The sequence below is a fragment of the Bombina bombina genome, chromosome 1, assembly GCF_027579735.1.
Source record: "Bombina bombina isolate aBomBom1 chromosome 1, aBomBom1.pri, whole genome shotgun sequence".
Lineage (NCBI taxonomy): Eukaryota > Metazoa > Chordata > Amphibia > Anura > Bombinatoridae > Bombina > Bombina bombina.
In genome coordinates this window covers 41,346,727-41,365,936 of record NC_069499.1, presented here as the reverse complement: position 1 = coordinate 41,365,936, position 19,210 = coordinate 41,346,727, and the positions used below count along the sequence as shown (strand labels likewise).

The 19,210-nt window shown below is 42.6% G+C and overlaps 1 protein-coding gene across 1 annotated transcript in view; it reads left to right on the top strand.

The window, feature by feature from the left end:
* Positions 1-19,210, top strand: part of KIAA0586 (KIAA0586 ortholog) — a 307,808-nt gene that overhangs the window by 220,735 nt on the left and 67,863 nt on the right. Inside the window, exon 25 of the mRNA XM_053705342.1 lies at positions 329-570. Within this exon, the coding sequence (XP_053561317.1) occupies positions 329-570 (242 nt within the window). The remainder of the gene's footprint in view (positions 1-328; positions 571-19,210) is intronic.

Here is a 19,210-nt window from a genome sequence, read left to right as displayed (position 1 = left end):
ATATTTTTGCCTCGGCTGAGTCTTCTTTTGGGAGAAAGGTTCTTCAAGCGATGGTGCCTTCTCTTTAGGACTGCCTGTCTTGTCCCTCCCTATTTATACGTGTCCTCTAGCTTGGGTATTGGTTCCCAACAGTAATTACTCAAGGTAAGCAAAAAATTTTGTTTTTGTTTTTTTTATTGGTTTGATGGGTTATTGTAGATTTATTGTAGATTTCGGCTGATTTTTTGTTTTTTCCCATGAACACTTAAGATCTTTCAACCTTTTTCATAGATTTTGTGTAGATTTCTGCCCCTATGTTAAACACTCCTCTCCTGACGTGTTTTTTCAGTGTGATGACTGTGGAAAAAGATGAAGATCCTGCAAGCTTGTTGTCTTTGGATTCCATTGAACCAGACAAACCTTCTGTGCCCCTTGAACCAAATGCTCCATCACCGGCCCCCTCACTGAGCTCTGCTCCTTCAACAGAGGAAAGTAGCCTGACCATCACCTCATCTGACTCCGACACGACAGACAGACCCATCTCTGAAGGGGAGGTCCTGTACAGTTACGGGCAACTAATTGCTGCTAGAGGTACTACTAATGTTTTTCAATTAGTGCAAACATTATTACAAAACTAAGTTTTGCTGAGGCTATAAGAAATTTTTAATCAATTAGATTCAGTTTGATGTTTTGGCCTGTGTGCAGCTATTTCACTCTAAGGCTCAGTGCACCTCCACTGAAGAAGCCCATACATACATGCCAAAACGTACGTCTGGGGTTAGCTGTACAAACGCTTCATTCAGAGTAGAACTGGCTGGTGTTATGGGACTGGACTGTCTTTATGGATGGGAACAGATTGATATACTGCAGGAAGGTTCTTGTCTGTGAAATGCACAATTGGGCTAAAATAGGCTGTACCCTGGGTGATCACCATCCCATAGGTCAGTAATGGGGAACCTTGGTACTCCAGATGTTTCAGAACTAACCATTTCCCATAGTTCGCAAGCACTGACATAGGGTAACCTGTGGAGCTCTGTCAGTCCCTAGTTAAGATCTTCCCTTGTCTATTTTTTTTCCAACCAAAATGCAGATAAAGAGACATAAAACACAAAAAAACATGAAGTTATATAATAGGTGAGGGTGAAAATGATTTCACATCTTGTTTTCTGCAGTTGTTTTTCAGTGGCCAAACTCTTCCCACCACTTGCTTTATTTGGAGGATTAATTCTGAACTCGAGTAGACACACATGACCACGGTCATTTTGTTAGCAAAACCTTAGCTGTTTTTGCAGTTTATTATCTGATAATCTATGTTGAGGCCAGATAGGGCAGATATGTAGCAGGGTTAGGCTTGGGAAGTCTGCAGTTTGCTCTGAAAATTCTCTACAATTCTCTAAAAAACAGAATTTAGAGTTAAACTTCATGAAAAGGGGCAAAATAATTAATGAAAGTTTATTGCAAAGTTGTTGTTTTTTTACTAAACATAATTAAACTTTTTATGTTACAATCTTACAGTGTTTTATGTCCCCATAATAGCATCAATAAAATGCTCTCACATGGTCATCGTGTCCCACAGCTGGCAGAATATTAGTTTATTAGTGCTGGAGAGGACAGTAATGCTTTGTTTTGTAATGTGCTGCATCCCGTGCCAGATACAGTGCTGACAAAGTTACTAAGCCAGCATTCTATATATGCTTTTTTCTTTTTTTATGACATGATGAGTCCACGGATCATCTTAATTACTAATGGGATATTCACCTCCTGGTCAGTAGGAGGCGGCAAAGAGCACCACAGCAGAGTTGTTAAATAGCTCCTCCCTTCCCCCCCACTCCAGTCATTCTCTTTGCCTAGGTTAGTGATAGGAAGTGGTAAAGTGAGGTGTTAGATTAGATAATTCAATCAAGAGTTTATTATTTTTTAAGTAGTGCAAGATTGTCCTCCTTTGTTCTAGGGTGTAGCCGTAGTCCGTATCAGTCTCTTCAGTAGAGCCTTGGTGGCTTTAGAGCAATGAGAACTTGTGGGACATAATTCTCACTGCGCCTCCCATATTTCATGCTGCCCTAATCTCCTATAGTCTGAGTAATATGACTCAGTCTTTTGTTTTTCTACAGGTTGATGTGAGGAAGAGGACCTCTCAAACCTGTGCATTGCCTTGCTGTCAGGCAGTAATGTGAGGTAAGTGCTACTTTTATTTTCTGGGGCAGGAGAAAAAACTGAGAAGGAAGTAAGCACATCATAGGTACCTTTCACACATTATAAAGTGACAGGATAAAAGGGGCACTTTATTATGGCTCATAAACTCTCCTAGTCTGGAGAGGACTGTGGACAGCATTATTAGCAGGAACTGGGGCTGGAGATATCGTTTTATTCATGGCTCTGGTGGTGTTTTTTCTACTTTTGGGGTTAAAAATTCCCCGGGAGAAATATTAGGCTTTTGGCTACACCAACGATGGGTGGACCTTACTGACTGCGCACCACTTCTCTGCGCCTCAGTCTGGAGATCATATCGGAAAAGAGTTGGTCTATATTTGCTAGGAACGCATGGTCCGTGCTAGACATGTGTTCCTAGAACTAGGCTGTGTCTAAAATTCTCTCCAGCATTAACGGATAATCTGCTGCGTAGGGGACAGATTTTCTTCTGTTTGTCAGTGAGGTAGGCGCCTCAGCAGCGTAGCTGAGGTGTTGAGGTGTTTGTATTTTTATTTATCACTAATCTTCACACACTGCAGTAAAAAAGTTAACGTTTAAATTTAAAGAAACAGTAACTTTTTTTGAATGTGATATTTTTATTAAATTTTAGGACTTTTATTTAATAAATTGTCAATTGTGAACCAGTATGGATCAAGGGGCCCTGCAAAATGCTCCTTGTGTTTTAATACCATATTGGAGCCACCAATCCCTTTCTGTCCCTCATGTATTGAGAGGACTAAGTTATAAAGAAATGACAATATATGCCGCAGCTTTCCCCTCAAGCATCCCAGATTTTACCGCCCTCACAAGCAGTGCCCTGCGCTTTCTCTCTAACTCCTGCTGGAGTTACTTTAAGGGACATTGCATCTCTCATGTCTTCTACAATTTCTGATGCGCTGTCTGCTTTTCCAATGTTACAGGGAAAGTGTAAGAGAAAAATCAGACACTCAGTAAGCGAGGTTTCTGATGCAATTGTTGCGGTTTCAGAGGTCCCCTCTCAGAAACCTGAGGAGGAGGAGACCGGTGTACCATCTGAAGGTGAAATTTCAGATTCAGAAAGTGTAATTCCTCTTGCTGATACTGAGGTTGTAACTTTTAGATTTAAGTTAGAGCACCTCCATCTATTACTTAAGGAGGTTTTAGCCACTTTAGATGACAGCGACTCCACGGTAGTTGTTGTTCCTAAGAAGTCCAGTAAGCTGAACAGATATTTTGAGGTTCCTTCCTCGACAGACGTGTTTCCGGTCCCTGCCCGAGCTTCTGAGATTATTACTAAGGAGTGGGAGAGACCTGGTGTTCCTTTTTCTCCATCTCCTATTTTTTTTTTAAAAAAAGATGTTTCCTGTAGCCGATTCTATCAGGGAGGCTTGGCAAACAGTGCCCAAGGTGGAAGGGGCTATTTAAACCCTAATTAAGAGAGCTACTATTCCCATAGAGGATAGTTGTGCCTTTAAAGATCCTATGGACAAGAAGTTAGAGGGTCTACTCAAAAAGATGTATGTACACCAGGGCCTGCAATGGCAGACAGCTATGTGCATTGCTACCGTCACTAGTGCGGCATATTGGTTTGATGCGCTGTCTGATGCTATCAGGACAGAGACTTCTTTAGATGAGATCCAAGATAGGAAAAATGCTCTTAAGTTAGCTAATTCCTTTATTATGGATGCTTCCCTTCAAGTTATCAAACTGGGAGCCAAGATTTCAGGCTTTTCTATTCTGGCCCGCAGAGCCTTATGGTTGAAGCCTTGGTCTGCGGATGTGTCCTCTAAGTCTAAGCTCCTAGCTATTCCTTACAAGGGGAAGACCTTGTTTTGACCTGGCCTGACCAAAATTATCTCTGACATCACAGGAGGTAAAGGTCATCTTCTGCCTCAGGATAAGAGAAACAAACTAAAGGGACGACAAAGTAATTTTCGTTCCTTTCAAAATTTCTAGGGGAATTCTTCCTCTACTGCCTCCAAGCAGGAAGAGTCCAAACCGGCATGGAGACCCAGTCAGTCTTGGAATAAGGGAAAAAAATCCAAGAAGCCTGCTAGTTAATCCAAGACAGCATGAAGGTCATGCCCCCGATCCGGGACCGGATCTGGTAGGGGGCAGACTTTCCTTCTTCGTTCAAGCTTGGATTCGGGATGTTCAGGATCCCTGGGCAATAGAAATAGTGTCTCAGGGATACAAACTGGAGTTAAAAAGTTTTCCCTCCAGAGACAGGTTTTTACTTTCAAGATTATCTGCAGGATTTGTAATCTCCCTACACATTGCAGTTACCTGAGATCACTCATTAACTGGGTCAAGTTGGTCTTTGCCTGCAGATAAAACTCTCTTGCACATACAAGATTTGCTCCTTCCTTTTTCTGTTATGACATGAGACAGAAGTGGACTTCATAGCACCTTTATTCATCAAAAAATCTGTGTCCATAACTACAATTTTATCTTGTGACACTCCCGCATGCTGTAGCTTTCACAGCTCTCCATAACTATGCAAATGTGTTAAAATTTGAAGCTGTCAGATTTCCAGAGTCTGGCTTACCCCAGAGAGATATCCTAAGCAGAAGTTACATTTACTGACATAACAGAGATAGACATGCTGCTGTTTTTTTTTTTTTTCTCTATATAAAGATTTCTCTTGCAAGGTGCTGTAATATTCTCTCATAGGGCCACTACTGAGGCTCACTCCTAAGATACCTGCAATTGGAGTTGGTTGGCTCTGACACCTGGAGTATAGAATCTTCAGAGGTAATAACAAATTACTTGAATTTTGCTTCTCCCTGTGGCAGCGTAACATTTGGGACAATTCTGTTTAGCTTGCAGACAACAGCTCACTGACAAACAGTAAGACCACCTCCTCTTCTCTCTGTTGTTCCCTGAAGTATTAAGATATCTCCTCTCCTTGTTGAAATATTATCAGATACTTAGCAAGTGTACGCTCTCCTCTCCCCTTTCCTGCTGTCGCTTGTGGCAGTGGGTCATACCACATTCTCCTACAGTCTCACTAACCACCTACAAGAGATAAGACATTTCATCACAAGACTCTAAGAATACACTGTCCCTGCTTGAATATTATTCTCTCTCTGTAGGGATCGGCCCATGACAACATGTAAATAGACACTAAGTGTCCGTGACCCCGCCGGCTGATGTACCCCTTTTAGCATATGCAAAGCAGGCAGGCTCTCGGCAACAACACACAACTCTTCATACGTAGCTCCATCTCCTACTATAGCAACATGTCACAGTCTCATAAAAGAAAACAGAAACCCCATACCAAGCCAAAGAGAACTGTTGTAGATCATTTCCATCCTCGTACCGACACACTCCGGACAAGATCAGAGGATGAATACTCAGATACTGGAAGTGCCTCACATACCCAGACCGGGTCAGCGCTAATGCAAATAGCTTCACAGGCCCTAGGGGCAACCAATAGCTCAAATAACAATATGATAGATGCCATTCAATCTCTACTATCCTCACATCATGACTCCCTAACCAAGAGATTCGACAGATCCCATGCGGATTTGAAGAGAGACATTGGCCTCATCGGAGAGCGCACAGACGCGCTGGAGCGCAAACAAGAAGACCTCACAATAGACCACACCAACCTCCTCAGTTACTCCCAGTCTCTAGCCATTCAAATTACTGATTTGGAATTGAAGCTGGCCGATCTAGAGGATAGATCGCGCCGAAATAACATACGGATTAAGGGCATACCAGAATCAATCTTACCACAAGATTTAGAGAAATACTTACATGCCCTATTTGACACGGTACTGGGACCTGTGGCAGATACTGAGGCTCTTATAGACAGAGCGCACAGGGCGCTTAGAGCACAGTCTGCGGACGGAGGGCAACCAAGAGACGTGATAGTGAGGTTGCACTACTACACATACAGGGAAAAAATCCTCAGAGCTCTGGCTAGAGATAAGCGCCTACCTGAAGAATATGCTGGACTGCAAGTATACCCAGACCTTTCCACCCACACGCTACAGCTCCGCAGGCACTTCCAACCCTTCACCAAAATCTTGAGGGAAAAAGAGCTAAAATACAGGTGGGGGTTTCCAGTAAGGCTTTTTATCACGAAAGATGGTCACCAATTTGTGGCCACCACCCCCCAACAGGCACGTGAATTGCTACAAAAATGGGACATGCTCCCTAGGGATGAAATAGAACACTCCACAGACCCAGGGCTGGGCACTGGCCTGAGAGCATCAGCCCCGCCATGGAAACCTTTACCTCAAAGACTCTCTGGCTCCACCGGAAAGTCCACAGAGACCATCAAAAAGCTCAGAGACTCCACAGGACCCCATCAGGAGATGGACCCATAGAGAGCCTGCTTGCATGCCTTGCATACCTTACTCGCTCTACTTACTGTACTCCTTGAAAGTAAAAGAATGGACAGTCTTGGGGGGAAATGTCCCCTAAAGCTCAAAAATGACTTCCCAGACTAAGCGGAAAGAAGACGGGTGAGATCAATATACCTGCTTAGTATAGCTTACTTAACTACCTAAATAATGGACACTAGCCATAGTCTTTAATTTGTTTATTATCTATTGCTAACAATGCATACACTGTTGTTTTAATTGTGTTGAAATGTATCACTGAGCTCTTGACTACTCTCACCTTACACTATGCTACCCCTTTTGACGTTAGCCAGCAGAAGTGACTGACCCTAGGTTACACATGCATTAGATAGCGCATAACGACGATATGACCACCATTTCCCTAGGGTTTAAATCAAATGCCCCTTATTAGGCTGGGCCCTGCTTAACAACTACTGAGCCATTAGTTTCTCTGCCACAGATATGTGGGACGACCACACTATCCTTCCTGCGACCTATGACAGTACATTACTGACAGTAATGACTAATAAACCCACAGCAAGCGGTTCATAGACCAGGAGAGACTCAATGCCCTCTCGAGACCCCTCGAGACCCCTCGAGACCCGGACCCCCTAACAGTACTATAACCATCAGACCTAGGCCCCTGACTATGACTGATGTATCTGACTACAACATGACACGTCCCAGTCTCTGACTCAAACCTTCCCTCTAATTGGCCCAGATATAACGGAACACACACTGTACCCCTAACAAGAGTCAGGCCACACAACACATAGGGCTCCATATTAACCATAGGGAATTATACACTGTCTGAAAAGGGAATAGTGGTTATTGCTCCCCCGATACCTTTACGTTTTATCGTTTAGCACTGTTAAGATTTAACTTGTTGAGCTCAATGTTTTTGTTTCAAGGTTTACAGTATTGAATGTTTCATCATATATGACATGCATATGCAACCCTTATGTTTTACCTTTCTCATAGAACCTTAAAGTACATCCTAGGCCGGCGGGGCTCTGGACCCCTCTCCGCCTAGCTCCTCCCCCAATATAGTAGTTGTGCCCCACTGGCTTTGCCCGGTTGGTGCACTCATTGCGAAAGTGTATATTTATCACTTTTAACCAGTCATAGAGGTTTTTCCTTAGTAATACTCCTCATTACACAGTGCATTACGTACTCCTACCCTCCACAAGTGCAAACCCGAAACTCCCCCACCTGAACATTAATTAGATCTTTCATTCTTAGCGACCCAGGCTACCGCTCCATCACTCACATAATGGCCCCCATCCGCATAGCCACACTTAACACACAGGGCTTAAACTCCCCCACTAAGAGGAAACTATTACAGAGGTATACTCTAACACACAAAATCCACATCATGTTCTTACAAGAGACGCACTGGGTAGGGGAACCTCGGATCTCTGGGATTTCCCAGTATTACCCTGTGTGTGAAGCTGCCTCTAACTCGGATGGCAAGACCAATGGAGTTGCCATTTTGATTAGTAGGGATCTGTCCTTTAAAATGGAATATGTTGAAAGAGATAGTGAAGGCAGATTTCTGATACTCATTTGTTCACTCAATCAGATACTATTTACTTTAGTCTCGCTATATGCACCCAATTCCAAGCAGATCCCCTTCCTTCGCAAACTTCTAACACATGTAAACCAGATTAAAAAGGGTTATCTACTCATTGGGGGGGACTTCAACATGGTTTGGGACCCAGCCGTAGACAAACAGTCCACCCTCACGACACATTCTGACAGAAACATTTCCTCTACTTCCAATGCCTTTCGAAAACTTATATACCAACACAACCTGTATGATGCTTGGAGGTGTCTGGCGCCTTCAGTAAAAGACTTCACTCATCACTCAAAGGCCCATAATTCATACTCCAGACTGGATTATATATTTTGTGACTCGTGGTCCCTGGACCAATTCGCTAATCCTGCCATTAGGCCCTGTACATGGTCAGACCATGACATGGTCTGCCTAGACCTCAATACACTACAAGCCCTGACGCATAGACCTCCTTGGAGACTTCCCGAGCAATGGCTATCAGATATAGAACTACCAGCACTCCAGGGGGTTGTGAAGGAGTTCTTATCACATAATGACACGGGTGCCACTGATATAAACATAGTTTGAGCCGCTCTTAAAGCGTACCTCCGGGGACACTTTATCAAAAAAACGGCCCGACAGCGTAAAGAGAGTAGCCAATCCTTAGCAACACTGTATAGGGACCTGCGCGCCCTAGAGCAGACAAACAAGCTGAGCCCCAGCACCCAAGTAGCCCACCAAGTTGGACTCATAAGGGAAGAGATCTCCAAGAGAGATCTATCACGGGTCCAGGAAAACTTAAACAAACTCAAACAATTATATTATCACAAGGGGAATAGGGCAGATAAACTTCTGGCCAATAAGCTCCGCCAGCGCACACTACAGAACAGGATACCCCGCATTGCAACTAGCAGAGGCGAGGTACATTCTCCCAAAGAAATAGGTGAAGCGTTCGCTAGTTACTATTCCTCTTTATATAATATTAAAATTTCAGAAGAGACTGGTGAATCCGACTGTAACAAAATTCTTGAGTTCCTAGGAAAACTGTCTATACCCACCCTATCTGAGGAGTCCAGGGCCGAATTAGAACGGCAGTTTACCCTGGAAGAGATCAAAATAGCCATTGAAGATCTTGCACCCCACAAGGCCCCTGGACCAGACGGGTTCACGGTAATGTTCTACCGTGTACTCAGCCCGATTATAATCCCAATCTTGCTCCGCGTATTTCAGAATGTAGCCGCTAAGGGCGCATTCAAGGCGGAATTTTTAGAAGCAAACATTATCACAATCCACAAAGAAGGTAAAGACCCACTTCTGTGCTCCAGCTATAGGCCCATATCACTTAACGTAGATGCTAAGATCTATGCCAAAATCTTGGCAAACAGACTGGGGAAACACCTGCAGTCCATTATACACCTAGATCAAGTAGGCTTTATCCAAGGGAGACAGGGAACTGACAACACTCGGCGCCTCCTAAATATCTTCTCGGAGGCTGCAGATATGGGACTTCCAGTAATCACCCTGTCATTAGATGCCGAGAAGGCGTTCGACAGGGTGAGGTGGGATTACCTATTCCAAACCCTGTCGGCATTTGGAATACCAGACCCTTTCATTACAGCGACTAAGGCCCTATATTCGGCCCCTACCGCGGTTGTTAGAGGTCTGGGGTTTTGCTCTCCTAAACTCACAATTAGCAATGGAACCAGGCAGGGATGTCCTCTTTCCCCCCTGCTTTTCGTCCTAGCCATTGAGCCCCTGGCGATCGCCATTAGAGAATCAACATTAATACACGGCGTGCAGCTACACGACACCCCCCAGAAGCTAGCTCTCTTCGCAGATGACCTCACGGTCTTCCTATCGGACCCGGTAGACTCTCTCCTCCCATTGATGACCCTTTTCCAAAAATTTGGGGAAATTTCCTATTATAAACTGAACGTGACCAAGACAGAGGCCTACTCCATTAATATCCCACAGGATGAGATAGAGGCTATACAGCACATTTACTCTTTCAAGTGGTCATGCAGGGGAGTCCGTCACCTGGGGGTCTTCCTTTCCCATAACAAGTCGATAGTGATTAAGGAAAACCTTGAAAAGTTACTAACAACTATCACTTCGGAAATCAATTCGAAGAGATATGGTGAAATCTCCTGGATGGGCAGAATAGCTGCCCTTAAGATGATGATATTGCCAAAGCTCACCTACCTATTCCGCTGTATTCCGCTACCTGTTCCATGTACACTGATAAGGAAATTTCAGACCCTCTTTAACACATACACCTGGCACGACAAGAGACCTCGGGTGGCCGCACATATCCTACAAATGCCGATAGAAAAAGGAGGCCTTGGGCTCCCTAATGTCAAGAAATATTACGAGGCAGCAATGTTGACTCATGCTACAGCGTGGGGTAAAGGCCTCCCCCCGACGAGGTGGAGAGAACTAGAACAAGCCTCATTACCAGCATTCACTAACCTAGAGGACCTGCTTTGGTTACCCCCACATTGGCAATCCAAAATTCATGTCGCAAACAGCATAGTGAAAGGATGCCAAGAAGCATGGACTAAATTGAGACACAACAAATTAGTGGCCCCACATCCCTCGCCAATCCATCCAATAAGGGGTCTCCTAATGGGACTACCCAACACACATCTTAATACTTGGGCTACTACAGACATAAACAATGTGGGAGACTTCTATCGGAATGGACAGTTAAAGACACACAGAGACATGCTAGACCTTCCCACACTGACCTCCAAACTCCACTTTGACTTACTGAGACTGCGTACGCTAATGAAATCTTGGGGCTTTCTAGGCGATTCACTGAGGGACCTTACCATCTGGGAGACACGGTGGATAGCTAGCACCCAACAATACAAACCCCTTACAGTACACTACCACTGCCTATTAGAGGAAGAGACTATCCCAAAAACAATCCATATGACTGCCTGGGAGAGAGACTTGCAAACTACATTCACGCCAGATTCCTGGGGTAAGGCCATCAGCTCAACGAAAAAGGCAACCCACTGTGTCACACTATATGAATTATACTTCAAAGTGATCACAAGATGGCACTTGGTTCCCACAAAATTACGTAAGCTCTACCCCGAACACTCACAGCTGTGCTGGAGGTAGTGTGGGGAGCCAGGGTCCCCTATTCATGTTTGGTGGACCTGCCCTAAATTGACAACCTATTGGCAAAGGGTAGAAAAGATCTGCAAAGATTTAGACTTAACGCCAACCTTAAGCCCGGCTCTGGCCATCCTACACCTAGGAATAGATAAACTCCCGAAAAATAAGCGTAATCTCTTGATTTATGTTCTGCTCTCTGCTAAATTGTTGGTGGCTAGAAATTGGAAAAAGAGCCAACCCCCCAGACTACAGAGCGTGATAGAGGGGGTGAACTACATCAAAAATATGGAAAACTATGTAGCTAGGGAACAGCGCCAGCTGAACGACCATTGCTTAACTTGGGAACCCTGGGAATCCATGCTTGCCCGTATAGCCCCCACCTAGATACTCAAAAAAAAAAAAAAAAAAAAAAGGGAGATAAATAGGAAAATATCATCCCCAGCCACCACCACCTCTCACCCCACCTGTTTCTCTTTTCTGCACACCCCTTACCCCGACACCTCTCTAGACACCAAAATGGTAGCCTGCCATACTGATTAACAACCAACAGGCGGAGAGGGGTCAGAGGATCCTCCATACTAATAGGAGGCCGAGATATAATGTACCAGCCCGAATTATACTGTTTTTTTACTTCCATTGACTGGTTTATTGATCTAAAGAAAACACCTTTGTAACATAATATATGATTGTATATCTCAGAGGAGTCATTATCTATTCAAAAAAGGTGACCTCTGTAAAAACGAGGTTTTTCCTGCAGGGAGAAGTCTACACTTTCATTTTTTTTTTTTTTTCTCTTTTGTCTGTACCCACAGAACCCTGCGCTTGTGTATGTATCTTTCATGCATTGTTGAATATGAACACTGTCATTATCTTTACTACCGAAAGATTGTATGTTAAAATTTAACCTCAATAAAAAAGTTTATTTATAAAAAAAAAAGATTATATGCAGACCAGACAAAGAGAGAGGTGTTCTTTCACTGCGTAGGAGACCTCTTCACCCTTGGAGTGATTGTTCCCGTTCCAGTACAGGAACAGGGTCTGGGGTTTTATTCCCATCTGTTCGTGGTTCCCAAAAAAGGAGGGAACCTTCAGACCAATTTTAGACCTCAAGAGTCTAAACAAATTTCTCAGGTTACCGTCCTTCAAGATGGAAACTATTCCCTTGATCCAAGAGGCTCAATTTATGACAACAGTGGATTTAAACGATGTGTACCTACATGTTCCCATTCACAGGGATCATCACAAGTTCCTAAGGTTTGCCTTTCTGGACAAACTCTTCCAGTTTGTGGCTCTTCCTTATGGTCTTTCCACAGCTCCCAGAATTTTCACAAAGGTTCTGGGATCTCTGTTGGCGGTGCTTCGATCACGCGTAATTGCAGTGGCGCCCTATCTGGACGACATCCTAGTCCAGGCGCCATCTTTTCAATTAGCAAGATCCCACTCAGACTTGGTGTTGTCCTTCCTTCCTACAATCTCACGGTTGGAAGGTAAATTTGGAAAAGAGTTCCTTAGTTCCAAATACAAGGGTAATTTTCTTAGGAACCATAATAGACTCCCTGTCTATAAAGATTTTTCTGACAGAAGTCAGGAAATTAAAGATTATCGATACTTGTCTAGTCCTTCAGTCCACTCCTCGGCCATCAGTGGCTCAGTGCATGGAGTTAATCGGGCTGAAGGTGGCGGCAATAGACATCATCCCGTTTGCTCGTTTCCATCTGAGACCTCTGCAGTTAGGCATGGTCAGGCAATGGAACGGAGATTATGCAGACTTGTCTCCTCGAATAATACTGGGGCAGGAGACAAGGGATTCTCTCCAATGGTGGATGTCTCTGGATCATCTTTCCCAGAGAACTTGCTTTCGCAGACCATCTTGGGTGATTGTGATTGACAGACGCCAGCCTTCTAGGGTGGGGGGCAGTCTGGGGCTCCCTAAAAGCTCAGTTAGTTTGGACTCGGTCAGAGTCTGTTTTTCCTATAAACATTCTGGAACTGAGAGGGATTTTCAATGCTCTCCTGGCCTGGCCCCAGTTAGCCACGGTCCGGTTTATCCGGTTCCAGTCGGACAACATAACTTCTGTGGGTTACATCAATCGTCAGGGAGGAACGAGGAGTTCCTTAGCGAAGACCGAAGTAACCAAAATAATCCAGTGGGCGGAAGCCCACTCTTGCTGTCTGACGATCCACATCCCAGGGGTGAAGGGTCAGCCGTAATTGGACCTCATGGCATCTTGACAGAATGCCAAGCTCCCGAGAGTCCACGGACCCCTAGGCGGAACTGATAGATGCTCTGGCGGTCCCTTGGACTTTCAGTCTAGCATACCTATTTCCTCTGTTTGCTCTTCTTCCTCGGGTAATTGCTCGAATCAAACAGGAGAGGGCCTCGGTGATCCTCATAGCACCTGCCTGGCCTCGCAGGATTTGGTATGCAGATCTGGTGGAGTTGGCATCTCTGCCACCTTTGAGACTTATGTTGAGAAAGGACCTTCTGATTCAGGGGCCCTTCCTATACCCAAATCTAGTTTCTCTGAAGCTGACTGCTTGGAGATTGAACGCTTAATTTTATCCAAGCGGGGGTTTTCTGACTCGGTCATAGAGACCATGATTCAGACTTGTAAGCCTGTAACTAGAAGGATTTACCATTAGATTTGGCGTAAATTTCTCTATTGGTGGGAATCCAAGGGCTACTCATGGAGTAGAGTTAGGATTCCTAGAATTTTGTCTTTTCTCCAAGAAGGTTTGGAGAAAGGTTTATCGACAAGTTCCCTAAAGGGTCAAATATCGGCCTTATCTATTTTGTTACACAAACGTCTGGCGGATGTCCCAGATGTACAATCATTTTGTCAGGCCTTGGTTAGGATCAGGCCTGTGTTCAAACCAGTTACTCCTCCATGGAGTCTTAATTTAGTTCTCAAAGTTCTTCAAGGGGCTCCGTTTGAGCCTATGCATTCCTTAGATATTAAGTTGTTATCTTGCAAGTGTTTATTTCTTATTGCTATTTCTTCTGCTCATAGAGTGTCAGAGCTCTCGGCATTGCAGTACGAGTCTCCTTACCTTATTTTCCATTCAGATAAGGTAGTTTTACGTACTAAATTAGGATTTCTTCCTAAGGTTGTTTCTGATAGGAACATTAATCAGGAGATTGTTGTTTCTTCTTTGTGTCCTAATCCTCCTCCTCAGAAAGAACGACTTCTGCACAATTTGGACGTGGTCCGTGCTTTAAAGTTTTACCTGCGGGTGTCTAAGGACTTTCGTCAGAGAAAGGTTCTTCAAGCAGTGGTGTCTTCCGTCTAGGTTCCCTGTCTTGTCCCTCCCATATCATCTGTGTACTCTAGCTTGGGTATTGAATCCCATTAGTAATTAAGATGATCTGTGGACTCATCGTGTCATAAAAAAAAGAAGAAAATGTATGCTTACCTGATAAATTAATTTCTTTTTTGACATGTTGAGTCCACGGCCCGCCCTGTTCTTGTAAGACAGGTTGTGGGTTATTGTAAACTTCAGACACCTCTGCACCTTGGTTTATCCTTTCTTTCCTTAACTTCGGTCGAATGACTGGAGTGGGAGGGAAGGGAGGAGCTATTAAACAGCTCTGCTGTGGTGCTCTTTGCCACCTCCTGCTGACCAGGAGGTGAATATCCCATTAGTAATTAAGATGATCTGTGGACTCATTGTGTCAAAAAAGAAATACATTTATCAGGTAAGCATAAATTTTCCTTTGTTTGATTCTGTTTTTGTACAGAGAGGATGCTATTAACATATAACTAACCAACTTTATACGTAAGATTTATTTATATATTTATCAGTTATCCAAATACTGCAGGGGGAATAGCAATTGCATAAGCAAAATCAGTCTGTTGCAGTAAAAATCTGCTCTTACTATTTCTAAGCTTAAAAGCCCAGTACTAGACAGGTAATTAATGTTCTGTAGAACACACCTACTATTTAGTAGAGCAATCTAATGTAAAATGACTATACAGCTATGGAGTGCATCATGAAACACATCCCCTGTTTGCCTTATGGTGCTTTAGATTTTTTGTATGGAGTATTTTTTTATCAGTTTGTTACTTGTTTTTTTTTAATTGGCAGTAGGAGAATATTTACAATAATTTAATACTGTTGTAAAATTAAATCATTATACAGGGAGTGCAGAATTATTAGGATTAATTTTATTATTGAACAACAACCATGTTCTCAATGAACCCAAAAAACTAATTAATATCAAAGCTGAATAGTTTTGGAAGTAGTTTTTAGTTTGTTTTTAGTTATAGCTATTTTAGGGGGATATCTGTGTGTGCAGGTGACTATTACTGTGCATAATTATTAGGCAACTTAACAAAAAACAAATATATACCCATTTCAATTATTTATTTTTACCAGTGAAACCAATATAACATCTCAACATTCACAAATATACATTTCTGACATTCAAAAACAAAACAAAAACAAATCAGTGACCAATATAGCCACCTTTCTTTGCAAGGACACTCAAAAGCCTGCCATCCATGGATTCTGTCAGTGTTTTGATCTGTTCACCATCAACATTGCGTGCAGCAGCAACCACAGCCTCCCAGACACTGTTCAGAGAGGTGTACTGTTTTCCCTCCTTGTAAATCTCACATTTGATGATGGACCACAGGTTCTCAATGGGGTTCAGATCAGGTGAACAAGGAGGCCATGTCATTAGATTTTCTTCTTTTATACCCTTTCTTGCCAGCCACGCTGTGGAGTACTTGGACGCGTTTGATGGAGCATTGTCCTGCATGAAAATCATGTTTTTCTTGAAGGATGCCGACTTCTTCCTGTACCACTGCTTGAAGAAGGTGTCTTCCATAAACTGGCAGTAGGACTGGGAGTTGAGCTTGACTCCATCCTCAACCCGAAAAGGCCCCACAAGCTCATCTTTGATGATACCAGCCCAAACCAGTACTCCACCTCCACCTTGCTGGCGTCTGAGTCGGACTGGAGCTCTCTGCCCTTTACCAATCCAGCCACGGGCCCATCCATCTGGCCCATCAAGACTCACTCTCATTTCATCAGTCCATAAAACCTTAGAAAAATCAGTCTTGAGATATTTCTTGGCCCAGTCTTGACGTTTCAGCTTGTGTGTCTTGTTCAGTGGTGGTCGTCTTTCAGCCTTTCTTACCTTGGCCATGTCTCTGAGTATTGCACACCTTGTACTTTTGGGCACTCCAGTGATGTTGCAGCTCTGAAATATGGCCAAACTGGTGGCAAGTGGCATCTTGGCAGCTGCACGCTTGACTTTTCTCAGTTCATGGGCAGTTATTTTGCGCCTTGGTTTTTCCACACGCATCTTGCGACCCTGTTGACTATTTTGAATGAAACGCTTGATTGTTCGATGATCACGCTTCAGAAGCTTTGCAATTTTAAGAGTGCTGCATCCCTCTGCAAGATATCTCACTATTTTTAACTTTTCTGAGCCTGTCAAGTCCTTCTTTTGACCCATTTTGCCAAAGGAAAGGAAGTTGCCTAATAATTATGCACACCTGATATAGGGTGTTGATGTCATTAGACCACACCCCTTCTCATTACAGAGAGGCACATCACCTAATATGCTTAATTGGTAGTAGGCTTTCGAGCCTATACAGCTTGGAGTAAGACAACATGCATAAAGAGGATGATGAGGTCAAAATACTCATTTGCCTAATAATTCTGCACTCCCTGTAATGTACTTCTCCAATATCTAGTAAATGATCTAGTTAGTGACAAACTATTGTAATAACACACTATAGGGTTGGTAAACACCTTGTAATTACAAAAGGGACATGAAACCAAAATGATTTAGGTAGAACATTCAATTGTTAACAACTTTCTAGTTGAGTTTTATCATCAAATTTGCTTCATTCTCTTGGTATAATTTGTTGAAGAAGCAGCAATGCACTACTGGTCTCTAACTGAACACATGGGTGAGCCAATGACAATCGGTATATATATGCAGTCACCAATCAGCAGATAGAACCTAGGTTCTTTGCTTCTCCTGAGCTTTCCTAGATAAACCTTTCAGCAAAGGATATCAAGAGAAGGAAGCAAATTAAATAATATAAGTACATTGGAAAGTTGTTTAAAATGGTATGCTTTGTCTAAATCATGAGTCTAATTATGACTTTACTGTCCCTTAAAAAACAAAACAAATAAACATTCTTTCTTTCATGTAATTGGCAAGAGTCCATGAGCTAGTGACGTATGGGATATACAATCCTACCAGTAGGGGCAAAGTTTCCCAAACCTAAAAATGCCTATAAATACATCCCTCACCACACCACACCACACCACAATTTAGTTTTTACAAACTTTGCCTCCTATGGAGGTGGTAAAGTAAGTTTGTGTTTGATTTTCTTCTGTGATATGCGCTTCTCAGCATTTTGAAGCCCGATTCCTCTCAGAGTACAGTGAATGTCGGAGGGATGTGAAGGGAGTATCACCTATTGAATTCTATGGTTTTCCTCGCGGGAAATCATTTTCATAGGTTCTCTGTTATGGGTCGTAGAGATTCATCTCCTACTTCCCTTTTTCAGATCGACGATATACTCTCATATTCTATTACCTCTACTGATAACTGTTTCAATACTGGTTTGGCTATCTGCTATATTTGGATGGGTGTCTTTTGGTAAGTATGTTTTCATTACTTAAGACACTCTCAGCTATGTATTAATGTAAAGTTCTAAATAAATGTATTGTACTTATATTTGCCATGAGTCAGGTTTATGTATATTTCCTTTTGCAGACTGTCAGTTTCATATTTGGAAAAAAATATATTCAGGAAAATATTTTTCTTACCTGGGGTATAGTCTTTTTTCAAATTTAATGCTTTTTCATTAAATTTTCGAGGGAAAAATTAGGGTCGCAAAATGCTGATGTTTATTGCGTAATTTTTGGCGCAAGAATTTTTTGGCACAAAGGTACGTCCGGTGACACAAATTCGTCATTTCCGGGGGCTTAATTGACGCCCAGTTTCCTTGCACAAGGTTGCGTCTGCAATGACGCGAGTGTGTCATTTCTAGATGTTAGCGTCAAAAAATTTCATTTTGCGTTGTGCGTCATACTATAATTATTTAAAACCTTATTTCCTATATGCCTCTTGCCTTTTTCTATGTCAGAGGGCTATGCTGTTTGCATTTTTTTCTCATTCCTGAAACTGCCATATAAGGAAATTGATAATGTTGCTTTATATGTTGTTTTTTCTCTTACATTTGCAAGATGTCATAATCTGATCCTGTCTCAGAAACCACTGTTGGCACCCTGCTGCCTGATAACATTTCTATGAAAGCTAAGTGTATCTGTTGTAAATTTGTGGAGATTATATCTCCAGCTGTGGTATGTAATAGTTGTCATGATAAGCTTTTACATTCAGAGAATGTATCCATCAGTACTAGTACAATGCCTGTTGTTCCTTCAACATCTAATGTACATGATATCCCTGTGAATAGAAAAGATTTTATTGCTGATACGATTCAGAAGGCTTTGTCTGCTATTCCGCCTTCTAATAAATGTAAAAGGTCTTTTAAAACTTCTCATAAAGTTGATGAACTTTCAAATGACCGACAACATACTGATTTATCCTCCTCTGATGAGGATCTATCTGATTCAGAAGATCCTACCTCAGATATTGACACTGACAAATCTACTTGTCTATTTAAAATGGAGTATATTTGTTCCTTGTTAAAAGAGGTGTTGATTACTTTGGATATTGAGGAAACTAGTCCTCTTGATACTAAAACTAGTAAACGTTTAAATTCTGTTTATAAACCTCCTGTGGTTACTCCAGAGGTTTTTCCAGTTCCTGATGCTATTTCTGATATGATTTCTAAGGAATGGAATAGTCCTGGTACTTCTTTTATCCCTTCTTCAAAGTTTAAAAAAATTGTATCCTTTGCCAGCAGTTAGATTGGAGTTTTGGGAAAAGATCCCCAAAATTGATGGGGCAATTTCTACTCTTGCCAAACGTACTACTATTCCTATGGAAGATATTACTTCCTTTAAGAACCCTTTAGATAGGAAACTTGAATCTTAT